General features: G+C 39.9%; 1 protein-coding gene across 7 annotated transcripts in view; it reads left to right on the top strand.

The window, feature by feature from the left end:
• Positions 1-201: 201 nt before the first annotated feature.
• LOC143018152 (uncharacterized) overlaps positions 202-13021 on the top strand; it is a 322520-nt gene continuing 309700 nt past the window's right edge. For 3 of the 7 annotated variants that reach the window (XM_076173290.1, XM_076173289.1, XM_076173288.1), the window contains exons 1-2: positions 281-833; positions 6628-6800. In XM_076173290.1, coding sequence (XP_076029405.1) covers positions 6667-6800 — 134 coding nt within the window. In that variant the 5' untranslated portion in view covers positions 281-833; positions 6628-6666. Of the gene's footprint in view, positions 259-280; positions 834-6627; positions 6801-13021 lie in introns of those variants that run through there. The other 4 variants (XM_076173296.1, XM_076173291.1, XM_076173292.1 and 1 more) reach the window with 3 other exon arrangements.

The raw sequence follows: 13021 nt of genomic DNA, 5'->3' as shown, positions 1-13021 counted from the left end.
TAGCAACATGAGACGCCAAAACCTCTGGGAACAAGTTCGAGTTTCTGAGTCAAGCATTACATGCAATGCCGTCAGTAAGCAATTAAGTGTATGACATATTATAATTTTACTATGATTTTGCCTTTAGAATGTTGATTCAAGTGTATATTTTCTTCAGTGTACTTAAAACAATAAATCCATTGAATGTAAACAATATTTCAGCCGAACAGGCTCATGACGTCACAACCGCTTGAGAATGAGGAACGCCACATGCGAAAGGTAATCCAGTGTTTTGTTAAATATCTTACTTGGAAATGACATTCACTGAAATATAAGTAGTTCGTTGAAAACTGAGACCAGTGGATTATTGTTATGGGTCCTAACCAGAGTGCGTCGTTTTGTATTAGAATGGGCCGAGTTAGTTAGTGTGATGTCCGCTGCGGTATGAAAGCAGATGCACTCCCAGCTGCCATTGATAGTCGAAACGCAAAGCATGAACCCACATATTTATAGCGTTATCTCATTTCTTACACTTTGACGACACACCTGTTCAATTCCGATGACAAGTTCGAACACGAATTAATCAGCCAAGGAACTCAGAAAGTGAGACAAATTGAAATAGATGAAAATTCAGGAGGAACTAAGGACGTATTCAAGAGTTCGATAAGGAGGACGGATATCGGAGGGTGATAGCGGGGCGGGTGGCACCTTGACACTTAGTGGCACCTTGCCTATCTGAGCACGCTGCACGTCACGTTATCGCTCTAGCTCGTGGAATTGAGAGAACAACAATGAAACCCTGTGGTTGATGCATTCAGAGCTCGAAGCGGAGTTGTCATGGAAAGGAAGAGCAAGTATGTATATCATGTGACAGCATTATAAGGTATATTGCATGGACATGGGTCTTGTTACACAGCATATTACAGATCGTTTGAGATACTAAGGATTAAAGTTTTGGGATGACAGCATGATTACCATGGATCTAGGAGTTAAGGGATGAAAGTTTAACCTGAGATATTCACATTTGTGATTGGGTTCATTAATAATTATAAATGCAGAGGTAGTGATTGGGTTGTGTTGTATATTGATTAGTAAGCTGTGTACTTAAGACAGTTCATGTAAATGGGTTATTTTAAGTGTTCAGAACTACTAGAATTGGTTAGTTTTGTGTTCACAACTGCTAGAATTGCCCATTATATGATGAGATCTAAAACTGGTATTTATTTTACTTATGATTATCATGGCATTTATATATGTCAAATTCTCAACCTGATTGTTTCTATTAATTTGTTTTGAGCAATGGATACTAACCTCAGATACATTGTTACAGGATACCCTGCTGTGTGTTTCCATATCTAGATTCTGGGGTCCATATTTTCATTATTATTTAAAAATTTATAAGTCTAGGATTTCATGTCCTATTACAGGTAACATCATACCACTGTGTATGTGCAGTCGTTCAGCTTCACATTGCATATTTATTACTAGTTGGGATGAATTTGACCAAAACTTGTGGCATTTGTTATTGTCATCAGTAATTAATGAGATAAATCTGGAAATTAACAACCTGGATTATGCATTCTGACATTGTGACTTAAAATATTTGGCCACTTTCACAAATAGGAAACCTACTTCCCTAGAATAACTAGCTTTAGTCTGGGCCATACTACAGATCAGTTAATTAAGATATGCTGGATTACTGTTTTATTATTGTAAGTCATGTTTCTATGTTATCTGTTAGGAGGAGAAAAGCATTTGCTGGTTGTCACTATCCCATGTACGAAAAATGGGAGAAAATCTTCTGATTAGAAATTTCAGGTCTAGTACTAAGACCAAGTACCCCTCAGGGACCTCTTGATGGAGAGAGAGGAAGGGGGCTCTTGCCAATGCCCCATCTTACTTGGGGTATTGATGACATATTGTATGTAGTCAGTGTTTCAGGGGCTATAGTTATATTCCTATAAACCATAGTCTTATGACATTCTTTTATGATTAAATCCTCTCTAACTTATATTTTCCCATTATACTGTTCATAAGTCTCTCTCACTCTTTCATTTTTTCTTTTTATTCTCTGATCAAATAGTAGTACATGACCATAATTGACAGCACCCATCATTTCCATTGAAATGAGGTAATGTTATATCATCATGGACATTGTGGACATCAGGTAGCTTTTGCATTCCTATAGTTCAGCAAGTGCTAGAGAACTATATCTTTTAGTGGTAACACAGAGGTGATGGAAGGGGGAGAAAGATGGACACCCTGAAAGAAAGTATCCTCCACCAGAACAATCCAGCTTTTTTCCATTCTGTCCTCCTCATATTTTCTTTTTTCCTTCTCTCCATTAAAGAGAACAGATCATAGGCACCTTCCATCATTCTCTCTCAGTTTGTGCAAAATGGTAACATTAAAATGTACCCAGGCCTTAGACATGCCCCAAGTGCACACGACCTTTTATACATGTACACATCTTTTCGCAGGAACAACTAACACTTATGGTTTCACTTAGGAGACTTACAACTTGCTAAGATCAATAAAAGTGGCATTTACATACTTGGACGAAGACATGATAAAAAAAATATTGGTTACATTGATAAGGCCATGACTAGAGTATGCAGCGACATTGTGGCCCCCCAGTACCAAAAAGAATATAAAGAAAATAGAAAGAATCCAAAGAGCAGCCACAAAATTGGCACCTGCACTTGCAAACCTATCATACGAGGAGAGATTGGCTAAACTGGAGTTACCGACACTGGAGCAAAGAAGAGAGAGAGGTGACCTACTGACCATCTACAGAATCATGAAAGGCACAGAGATACTTGATAGAGAGGACTTACTTAACTGGGACAAGAGGAACACAAGAGGACATGGAAAGAAAATAAAAAAACATAGCTATAGAAGAGAAATGAAGAAAAACAGTTTTCCACATAGTTTTGGACAATTGGAACAAACTGGATAATGAAATAGTATGCGCAAAAACCATTCATGAGTTTAAAAGCAAACTAGACACTGCAAGATACAATGGCGGGACACCACGAGCATAGCTCCCCTTCCCGCAAAATACAACTAGGTAAATACACATCCCTGCTCAGTGATTAAAATAATGATAATTGTTACCACAAGTTCACTGACAGGAAACTAGCAACCTTGTGGCATGCATTTTGCCCCCCTCCCCCCCAGCCAACAATCTCTCACAGATTGTTGGCTGTGTCATAGTGTGTGTGTCAATGTACATGCATATACCAAATTCTGTTTGTCATTGGCTGAAATTGATAGGTAGGCAGTCACTCTTAACTCTCCATATAGATAAATGGAGAAATTACAGGTTAAATCAGTAGAGATCCTGAAGTAAGTCAGGAGACTGAACAACTCCCTGGGGGGCTGTACCTCCAGAGGTTAGGAAGTTGATGGGTTTTGAAAACAGCAGCAGGGAGCTGATTCTCTCCACTGTTCTTATAACCACAAACATATAAATGTACTATTGATCCCATCTGAACACAAAACTAAATGGAGCCTGCAGCTTCCATACATTGAACCTCTTAACCAAAAGCACCTCAACGCAAAATGAGTATAACCTAAATATCCAATATATATATAGTATAAATATATATATTTGTGTTTTATATATGTATTTACCTAGTTGTATTTTACGGGAAGGGGAGCAATGCTTGTGGTGTCCTGTCTTCATATCTTGTTTTATCTAGACTGACCTCTTCACTCCGGGGCACATCGCACGTCTGGCAGCATTAGCTGCCCGACGTGCGATGTTGTGTCATAATAATCGCATTATAAAAAATAAAGTCACTGCTCAATCGCTCGTTCTCTTTCACCCGTGAATTTTGATAACCATAGAAAATATGATGAAGCCAGTTTAGAGAGAATGAGGGTCACACAGGCTGTACCTCCAGAGGTTAGGAAGTTGATGGGTTTTGAAAACAGCAGCAGGGAGCTGATTCTCTCCACTGTTCTTGTAACCACAAACATATAAATGTACTATTGATCCCATCTGAACACAAAACTAAATGGAGCCTGCAGCTTCCATACATTGAACCTCTTAACCAAAAGCACCTCAACGCAAAATGAGTATAACCTAAATATCCAATATATATATAGTATAAATATATATATTTGTGTTTTATATATGTATTTACCTAGTTGTATTTTACGGGAAGGGGAGCAATGCTTGTGGTGTCCTGTCTTCATATCTTGTTTTATCTAGACTGACCTCTTCACTCCGGGGCACATCGTACGTCTGGCAGCATTAGCTGCCCGATGTGCGATGTTGTGTCATAATAATCGCATAAAAATTAAAGTCACTGCTCAATCGCTCGTTCTCTTTCACCCGTGAATTTTGATAACCATAGAAAATATGATGAAGCCAGTTTAGAGAGAATGAGGGTCACGCAGGTATGACTACAATAAATATAATCAAGACGCCGACATCGGCATCATCGCATACCCACTTGCTCCTCATGACGCCTACGTAGGCGTTGCCGTATGGAAGTGGTTAAACTCGTGTATAGTTTTTGCACACACCACATTTTCATCTAACTTGTTCCAAACGTCTGTTACCCTGTGGGGAAAGCTGTTCTTTTTCAGGTCTCTTCTATAACTGTCTTTCTTGATTTTCTTTCCGTGTCCTCTGTGTGTGTGTGTGTGTATATAAATGGTGTTACAAACAAATATGGGGTTATAGGACTATCCACACATGATTAGGGATGTGACTTTTTTTTTAGATTTAAAAGCCTCTAGTGGCAAATGATAAACTTTTGCCTGAAACTCACAAAAATGCCTTTCTTTTTGCTAGATTGTGAAAAAATAAATCCTGCACCTAAGTAGATTTTGTATTAGGCAGAAGTATGAAAAGAAAATTCTGCCATTTACAAAAGCATTTATTTGCAAATCAATATAATGTACAGTATACTTAAAATGCTTTTAAGTTTGTGAGTTACTGTTTATGAACTTGCTGTTGAGATATTTGTCAGTTTTGCAAGTGCAGTGAAGCTCTTCCATCAGCTTCACAGCTTGCTCAGCCACCATATTTGAGCAAGGCACATCAAGCACTGATCATTCCTTTATCCAGTGGGTGGAAAAACATTGTAAAGCCTTAGGACACTTCAGTTTAGAGATAGCAGCATGCAGCTCATGTGTCTTCTAATTAGTGTTGATTTGAGAACCATGCCTTCACCCATGTAGCTTCGATGAAGTCACAAGTAGCTTTCAGTTTATCTCTCCATTTCAGAAGAGAAAAAAAAAAATCGATCTGTCCAAAGATTGCCAATGAATTCCTACTGGCTCTTTGGAGGGAGGGCAGCTTCCGCCATTTCATACGAGGCCATTTTCCCTCCATGTGGTAGTACTTATATGCTTCACAGAGTTCAAAAAGAAACCAAAAGTCATCTCTCCTTCCAGGATTTTCTCATGTTTGCATCATTACTATACCAGAATAGCTTTTTTTTTTTTTTTTTTTTTCTCCATAGCCTGCCAAAACATCATCAATAAATTTATAGTTGATGCTGGGTGACCATGAATTTGTTGAGAAAAAGGAATCCATCACATGCTGTAGAACCAAGTTGAGAATATGATGGCATCCAATAAACTGAGACCTTTCTAGTCCCTTTTGTCCGAACTGTCTCTGAAGTCTAACAACGGTACTTTGGTGGCCTGTATTGACTGCTGTGGTGTCAGAAATAATCACTTTGACACTCCCTCATGCATTGTATTCATCTAGCAGGGCTTGCAGTGGGATAAAGATACCCTCAGCTGATCCACTCTCACAAGCCAAAATGCTGAGATGAAGAGTTCTTGCAGAATACTTTACATAGATCACTTGATATTCTTTATTTTCAATTCTCTTCTCATAAAAATGCAAGCAAAATTCCTCTTCCAGTAATTTCTTTCAGCTGGTTCTTGACTGCATTCTTGATCACTCGACAACAAATCATTTGTGATAGTGTAAAAACATCTATTCCTCCTTTAGCCAATTTTTGAAGAACATTTGATGCTTCCCATGTTGACAAGGACACTTTTGATACCAGCTTGGCAGTAAATTTTGTTGCGTGATACTTTAGTTTCATGAGGAAATTCTTCTGCAACATCAGAACCAGTGCTGTTATTTTCTTCACTACTACTACTCGACTTTTGGACATGAGTTCTTGACAGTTCTGATGAATTTCTTTGCAGTTTCGAAGGGTGGATTGTTGAGAAAGGAGCCATTTTCTTAGTCGTGTATCCCACTCTGCCTCCTGATTCTATTTGTTTTATGTAAAGTTCTTTGTCTTCACTGCAAAACCAGTTTCCACATGGTTTTGTAATATCTAAAAGATGAGTGAGATTTCTTTTAGATTCTTCATTTTGCTGCTTTCTGTATTTTTCAAACATTTTCACTATCTTGTCAACCTGTGCTGAAATTTGCTGTTTAGGAAGTAAAGGGAAGCTAAGTTTCTCCCAAAACCAGCAATTCTTGAGATGTCTTCCTTATTCAGTCTGCTTGCCCTTTGAGTTCATTGTACAACCCCAAAAATCTACCAACAATGTCCATGTTCAAAGGTATTTGGGACAAGATCTTGTTTATGTTCTATTTCATTTCTGGTATGCTTGGATGGTGTTTTGTAGTTGTTGTCAAATTCCTTGTCCATTTCTTTCCAGCTGATTCCACTGCTGATTTGGATCATTTACAAAAAAGACATGTTTGAATCAGAAAGCAGAATACATGCAATGAAAAATGAGAATGGAGAATATACTAGTTGCTGCAAAGAGTGTTTAAACCAACTTTGGTTTTTAATTATAATGCACGAAAGTTATCTACTATCCAGTAATATGTAAGTATCCATTATCCACCTCTTTTACATAAATATTTGAAAATACTACATGGTAGGAAAACTTGTTCCATAACACTTGCAGAACTGTAAAGTTGTAAAGTTGCTTTTTCTTTGTCTACATAGCACACATGCAAAACTAGCTAGCAAAATTTACTTCAGACAGCTGCTACTGATACTGCTGCTGACACCCCCTCAGGCCCCCACTTCCTGTGTACCACAAAAATTAAATGATGTTGGGTGCGGGAGGTTTTTACATACCTAAAAAAAAAAAAAAAAAATAGCATTCATCAAATAAAACATCAGAAAATAAAAATTTTGCAAAAAGTTAACGAGTCCCCTATACATGATACATAGCACTAATACAAAGAAAACTCCTAACAGATCAAACCACTAGTCTGTAGACTAAACTACAATTGGGGATTGCAAAACATGACTCAAGTGGACTTTTAACACTGGTGCATAAAAACCAACCTCCAACAAAAGAAACTAAGCAATCACAGACAATGAAGTAGAAGTTACTAAAGTTAGGTAAATACATATATCACAATCATTTGCATACCACCCATCACTTAAAGACTTAAAGGCTATGCACCCAAAGTGAACCACTTGTAACTCACAAAGCTCACACTGGACAAGAGACCTGAGCACATATACCAAACTCTTGAAAACTTGCCACAAGATCCAAGTAACAAGTAACTTCCCCAGATATTTGTCTGTTTACATTTATTCATAGACAACATGGGAAACTATGATCCTGTGAACACTATTACCACCACCACCACCATCATTCAAGGCTCCAGGATACTTTGGGACACATGAAGAATTGTCACCCCATAATACCAACATAAAGAATCTTCACCCCAGACTTTGACAGGATGACAATTCTTCAAGTGGGCTATCCTAGGGTGACCATTCTTCATATTTACCTAGTTATATTTTGCGGGAAGGGGAGCTATGCTCGTGGTGTCCCGCCTCTGTATCTCGCAGTGTCTAGTTTGCTCTTAAACTCATGAATGTTTTTTGTGCACACTATTTTTTTTGTCCAGTTTGTTCCAAGTGTCCACCACTATGTTGTTTTTTTTTTTTTTTTTTTTTTTTTTTTTTTTTTTTTTTTCTTTCTTCTTCTCTCCTTCCCAGATCTCTTCTGTAGCTATGTTTTTTATTTATTTTCTTTCCATGCCCTCTTGTGTTTCTCTTGTCCCAGATTAACAAGTCCTCTCTATCGAGTATTTCTGTGCCCTTCATGATTCTGTAGATAATCAGTAAGTCACCTTTCTTCTTTGCTCCAGAGTCGGTAACTCCAGTTTAGCCAATCTCTCCTCATATGACAAGTTTGCAAGTGCAGGGACCAATTTTGGGGCTGCTCTCTGGATTCTTTCTATTTTCTTTATATTCTTTTTGTTTTCTTTATATTCTTTTTGGTACTGGGTGACCACACTGTCACTGCATATTTTAGTCTCGGCCTTATCAGTGTGACAAATTTTTTTTAAAATTATTTCTTCGTCCAAATATGCAAATGTCACTTTTATTGATCTTAGCAAGTTGTAGGATTCTCCAACAATTTTGTTTATCTGTTTATCATAGGACAAGTAGTTTGAGATAATTACACCCAATTTTTTTTTTGGATCTCTCCTTTTTACCTCCTTAGTTCTAATTTTATATTGTCCTGATATTCTATTTACTTTTTCCAAACTCCATTATGCTACACTTGTTGATATTGAAGTCCACTTCCTATTTCTGACTCCAGTTCCATACCTTATTCAGGTCTTCCTGTAGTGAATCGCAATCCTTTTCAGTTTTTACTTTCATTAACAGTTTGGCGTCATCTGCAAAGAAGCTCATGTAACATTGCACATCATCATCCATGTCATTTACATAAATAGCAAACATTATTGGAGCCAATACAGATCCTTGTGGAACTCCACTGATCACCTCCTTCCAATCTAAATATTTTTCAATGAGCACTACTCTCATCTTTCTGCCAATTAGGAAGTTCTCCATCTATATTTTTTTGTGTGGTACTTTGTCAAAAGTTTTTTGTAAGTCCAGGAAGGCACAATCAGCCCATCCATTCCTTTCTTGCACTGTCTTTCTTGAGTAGAAACATATTAAGTTTGTGGTACAAGATCTTCCTTATCTGAACCCAAATTGTCTTGGGTTTATTATATTATTATCCAGGTGTTTTACCCATCTATTCTTGATGATTTTCTCAAGTTTTGGCTAGTGCTTGTTAGTGTGACTGGCCTAGAGTTAGTTGGTTCTTCCTTGTTTCCTCCTTTATATATTGGTACAATGTTAGCATTATTCCTTCTTTAAGTGAGCAACTTATTATGTTGTATATTTTGTCTGTGGGCCTTCCTGGGTTTATGATTCTTCAGTTGTATAAATTGATGACAGTAAGAATAACCCTCATTCATCCAAGCCTAACCTAAACTAATCTTTACTCCACTGTTGATATTTGGCATACTATGGTGACATTTCTTCAGGAGGGATCTCATGGGGTGACGATTCTTTAGGTGGGCATCCTGGTGTGACAGTTCTTCATGTGACCCAAAGTATCCTGGAGCCTTGAATGGTGGTGGTGGGGGGAGGAGTAATAGTGTTAACTTGTTTGTAGTGGACCTTCAAGTTAGATATCGGAGAATTCTCAAACTGCCCAGCTTCAAAATTCATTAATACCCTCATCACTTGGTCTGGACCATGCAAAAGATATTTGTGAAGTTATTTTTCTTCCACCTTTTCATATAAGAGGAGCAAACAACTGGCAACAGCTTCCCCCCTCCTACTACAATAGGCTGGTGGCATATATCCAACACCAATTGAACAAAGATAATGTATCCTATTAAACAGGTCTTTAGGGGCCTGAGGACTGTTGCCAGTGTGTGTATGTGCTTGTGGGGAGGCTTCCAGTCATTGAAACTTAGTGCAACACTTCTTTGAAAGAATAACAATGGACAAGAATAATAAGAGAGATGGGTTATTAAAGAATTCATCATTTGTCTATTTGTGAAGCGGTTGAGGGACTATCTGTAGACCAAATTGATTCTACCCCTTTACAAGAGAGGTTGCCTTTCCACACCCATCCAACACTCACCCCACGCCCATCCTACATCCACCCCACACCCGTCCAACCCCCACCCCACACCTATTCAACACCCACCTTAATCCACCCCACACCCATCCATCTTGTTTTCCCAAATATCTTTGCTCCTTGTGGATGAAGGCTCATCCTTGTTCCCTGCCCATTGTTTGGGCCAGAAGTAATGCAACCAGACTCACCTCCACAGCATTTGACCAATACAAAACTTAAAACCATCACCAAAGCAGTAATGAAATATCAGTAACACCGTTTCTCCAAAACAAGCTTCAAATCCATGGCACCAGAGCATAGGAAAATAACTTGAAAGATACATATACCAAGAGCTTTTTCTCCCTTACCAGGGAAGTAGCCAAAATCAAAAGGTGTAATTCCACTTCCGCCCATTTCATCCCCACCCATTCCACTCCCACTCACCATCCCTCCCCTCCTTCCCTCTCATCTTGGCTCCTTCTGGATGATGGGTCATCCCTGCAACTCACCCATTGCCCAGGGTCAGAAGCAATGTAGCAAGACACATCACATCCACATCAAGGCTGCCTCATTTAATCTGCAACCCCCACTCTCTTTCCCCTTGTGCAGAAACATTGAAGATAGGAAGAAATTGCTTCCTAATCCCCCATCCCCCACCCACTCCTTTCCATGTATCACACTAACATCCATACACAGCCTTTTCCACTCATCCCAATCTTCTGCCTTCCCTTCCTTGCTTAACAGACATCCCCCTCTTGCTCAATGCCCCTCTTATCCCATCCATCCATCATGTTCACTCCATCCACCTCTGCCTTCCACACACTGTGTATATATATATATATATATATATATATATATATATATACTTGAAAGATGATATGGTTTAATGTCACAAACTCACAAACTCCCCCCTATCGGAGGGCTAGGACTGTGCCCCTCACAGAGGACTTTGTAGCATGGAATTTAATGAACCATACCCTTGGTTCAACTTCACCAGTGACAGGATTTGAACTGCCATTCCCTCGACCTTCGCCGCAAATAACGATGCCCTAACCAAACACAGAAGTGACCTAACTTTTCCCCAGCAAAGACAGTTGCCTTGTTTTGCTGGCTTGAAAGGCATGGCCCCAGCAACAGCTGGCATTGGTCTCAGAGCCATCCCCCCCCCCCCCCTTTCTTCTTCTTCTTCTTCTTCTTCTTCTTCTTCTTCTTCTTCTTCTTCTTCTTCTTCTTCTTCTTCTTCTTCTTCTTCTTCTTCTCCTCCTCCTCCTCCTCCTCCTCCTCCTCCTCCTCCTCCTCCTCCTCCTCCTCCTCCTCCTCCTCCTCCTCCTCTTCTTCTTCTTCTTCTTCTTCTTCTTCTTCCCCCCCCTCCAAGAGACCAAGACCAATGCATCCCTCTTTGGGGGGAGATGGTATGTCTGCATTGTATTAGTGTGGAATGGTTTCTCTGTTACTGGCTGAGTTTGAAGGTGTAGAGGTACAGGTAACATTGATATAGAGATCATGGGCCCAGTCTAAAGACTGAATGCCAGCCTTTTGGAGTTGCACCTTCAAGCTGAAATACTTCAATGCAGAAGGCTCATAGTATCGAACTACAGTAAACCATCTATATGTTGGATCGGTAGGGGAACCACTAGTCAAAATATTTGAGGATCCAATTTATCCAATACCTACATGTGCTCCTGCTGCACACCCAAAAACACACACACACACACACACTCTCTCTCTCTCTCTCTCTCTCTCTCTCTCTCTCTCTCTCTCTCTCTCTCTCTCTCTCTCTCTCTCTCTCTCTCTCTCCCCCACCTCCCCCCCAAGACTGTACTATAGATAATAATTAATTTTTTAAACTACACTTATATTTATGTATGTTACTTCTGTGCACTGACATCAAAAATCACTTCTGGAACCTCTGGTGTAGCCATGGGAATATTTTATTTGCCAAGTTCATTGTACTATCTGCTCAAGAGATGCTAAGCATGCTGGTCCTGGAGTTGCTTTGGTTGAAGGTGTGTCTGACATGATATGGAGACTGGCTGAAGTAGTGGATTGTATTGAGGCAGTGGATTGCATTGAAGAGGTGGATGTAACTGACTCCTTGGACTGTGGGCATTGTCTTTGGCATGATATGGAGGACAGTGGTTTGAAAAATGAGATTTTTGGTTGAACCTGCTTTGCATGCTGCAACTTGAGAATTTTAGCCTCATGATGCAAAGCCCCTCAGTACCTAAGGGCTCTCTCATATTATTGATGAATCTGATGTAGGTTGAAATTGCTTCTAGCCCAGCTGCATGAGACGGGCCCTGATGCACTCCTCATCCTCCTCCTGCTCCCCCTCCTCCTCCTTCCTGCTCCTGCTCCCGCTCCCGTTCATTCTATCTCCTCATCAGTCATGCGGTGGTAACCAGGCACATTAAAGTCCTCTTGGACCCACTCCACCAGCTCCTGCTCAATTTCTCCCTGTACAGCAATTTTCTTTTGTTTTCTTGGCTCTGCAGTCAATATAGCCTGGCTCATCTATCCTATCCTCAGTCACTACAAGGCACTGCTTGAGGAAAATGTTCCTGTAGTGCTTTTTGGCACTCTCAATGATGCCTTGATCCATGGGCTGGATCATCGAGGTAGTGTTGGGAGGGAGGAACGAGGTTTTTATGCAGCCGTCTTTATTACACAGTCTGGAGGATGATTGGTGAGCTGGGCATTGTCGAGAATTAGGAGTGTCTTCACTTCATCAGATTTTATTCCTTGCAGCTGGGTCAAAGTGTTGGTGAAACCAGTCTTCAACAATGTCATGGTTGAATTGAGTTGAAGGAGCCCCATAATACTCGACAGCAAGTTCTTGATGGCACAAGGCTTCTTGCTTTTACTGACAATCACAGGTCTGAGATGGTGTGAGTTGTCTGCATGTCCATGTGGCAGACTTGATAGCCATCTCTCCATCACATTGTGCCCAGGAGTGCTAGAAATTTCCTTGAAAGTCTGGGTATTCCTTGGCAGAGCATGCCAGAATAGCCCAGTCTCATCAGCATTGTACACCTGGAACTATAGTAGTCCTTCCTTCTCCATCAACTTTTGCAATTTTGCAATAACAAGGTCTACAGCACTAACGCCAACACTTAGCAGCTTGTTTGTGATCGCTTGGTTCACAATGCCA

The sequence above is a fragment of the Oratosquilla oratoria genome, chromosome 34, assembly GCF_046742065.1.
Source record: "Oratosquilla oratoria isolate Oo_2021 chromosome 34, ASM4674206v1, whole genome shotgun sequence".
Classification (NCBI taxonomy): Eukaryota; Metazoa; Arthropoda; class Malacostraca; order Stomatopoda; family Squillidae; genus Oratosquilla; species Oratosquilla oratoria.
Note: the sequence above shows the minus strand (reverse complement) of the source record. Positions and strands in the feature narration are given on the sequence as shown.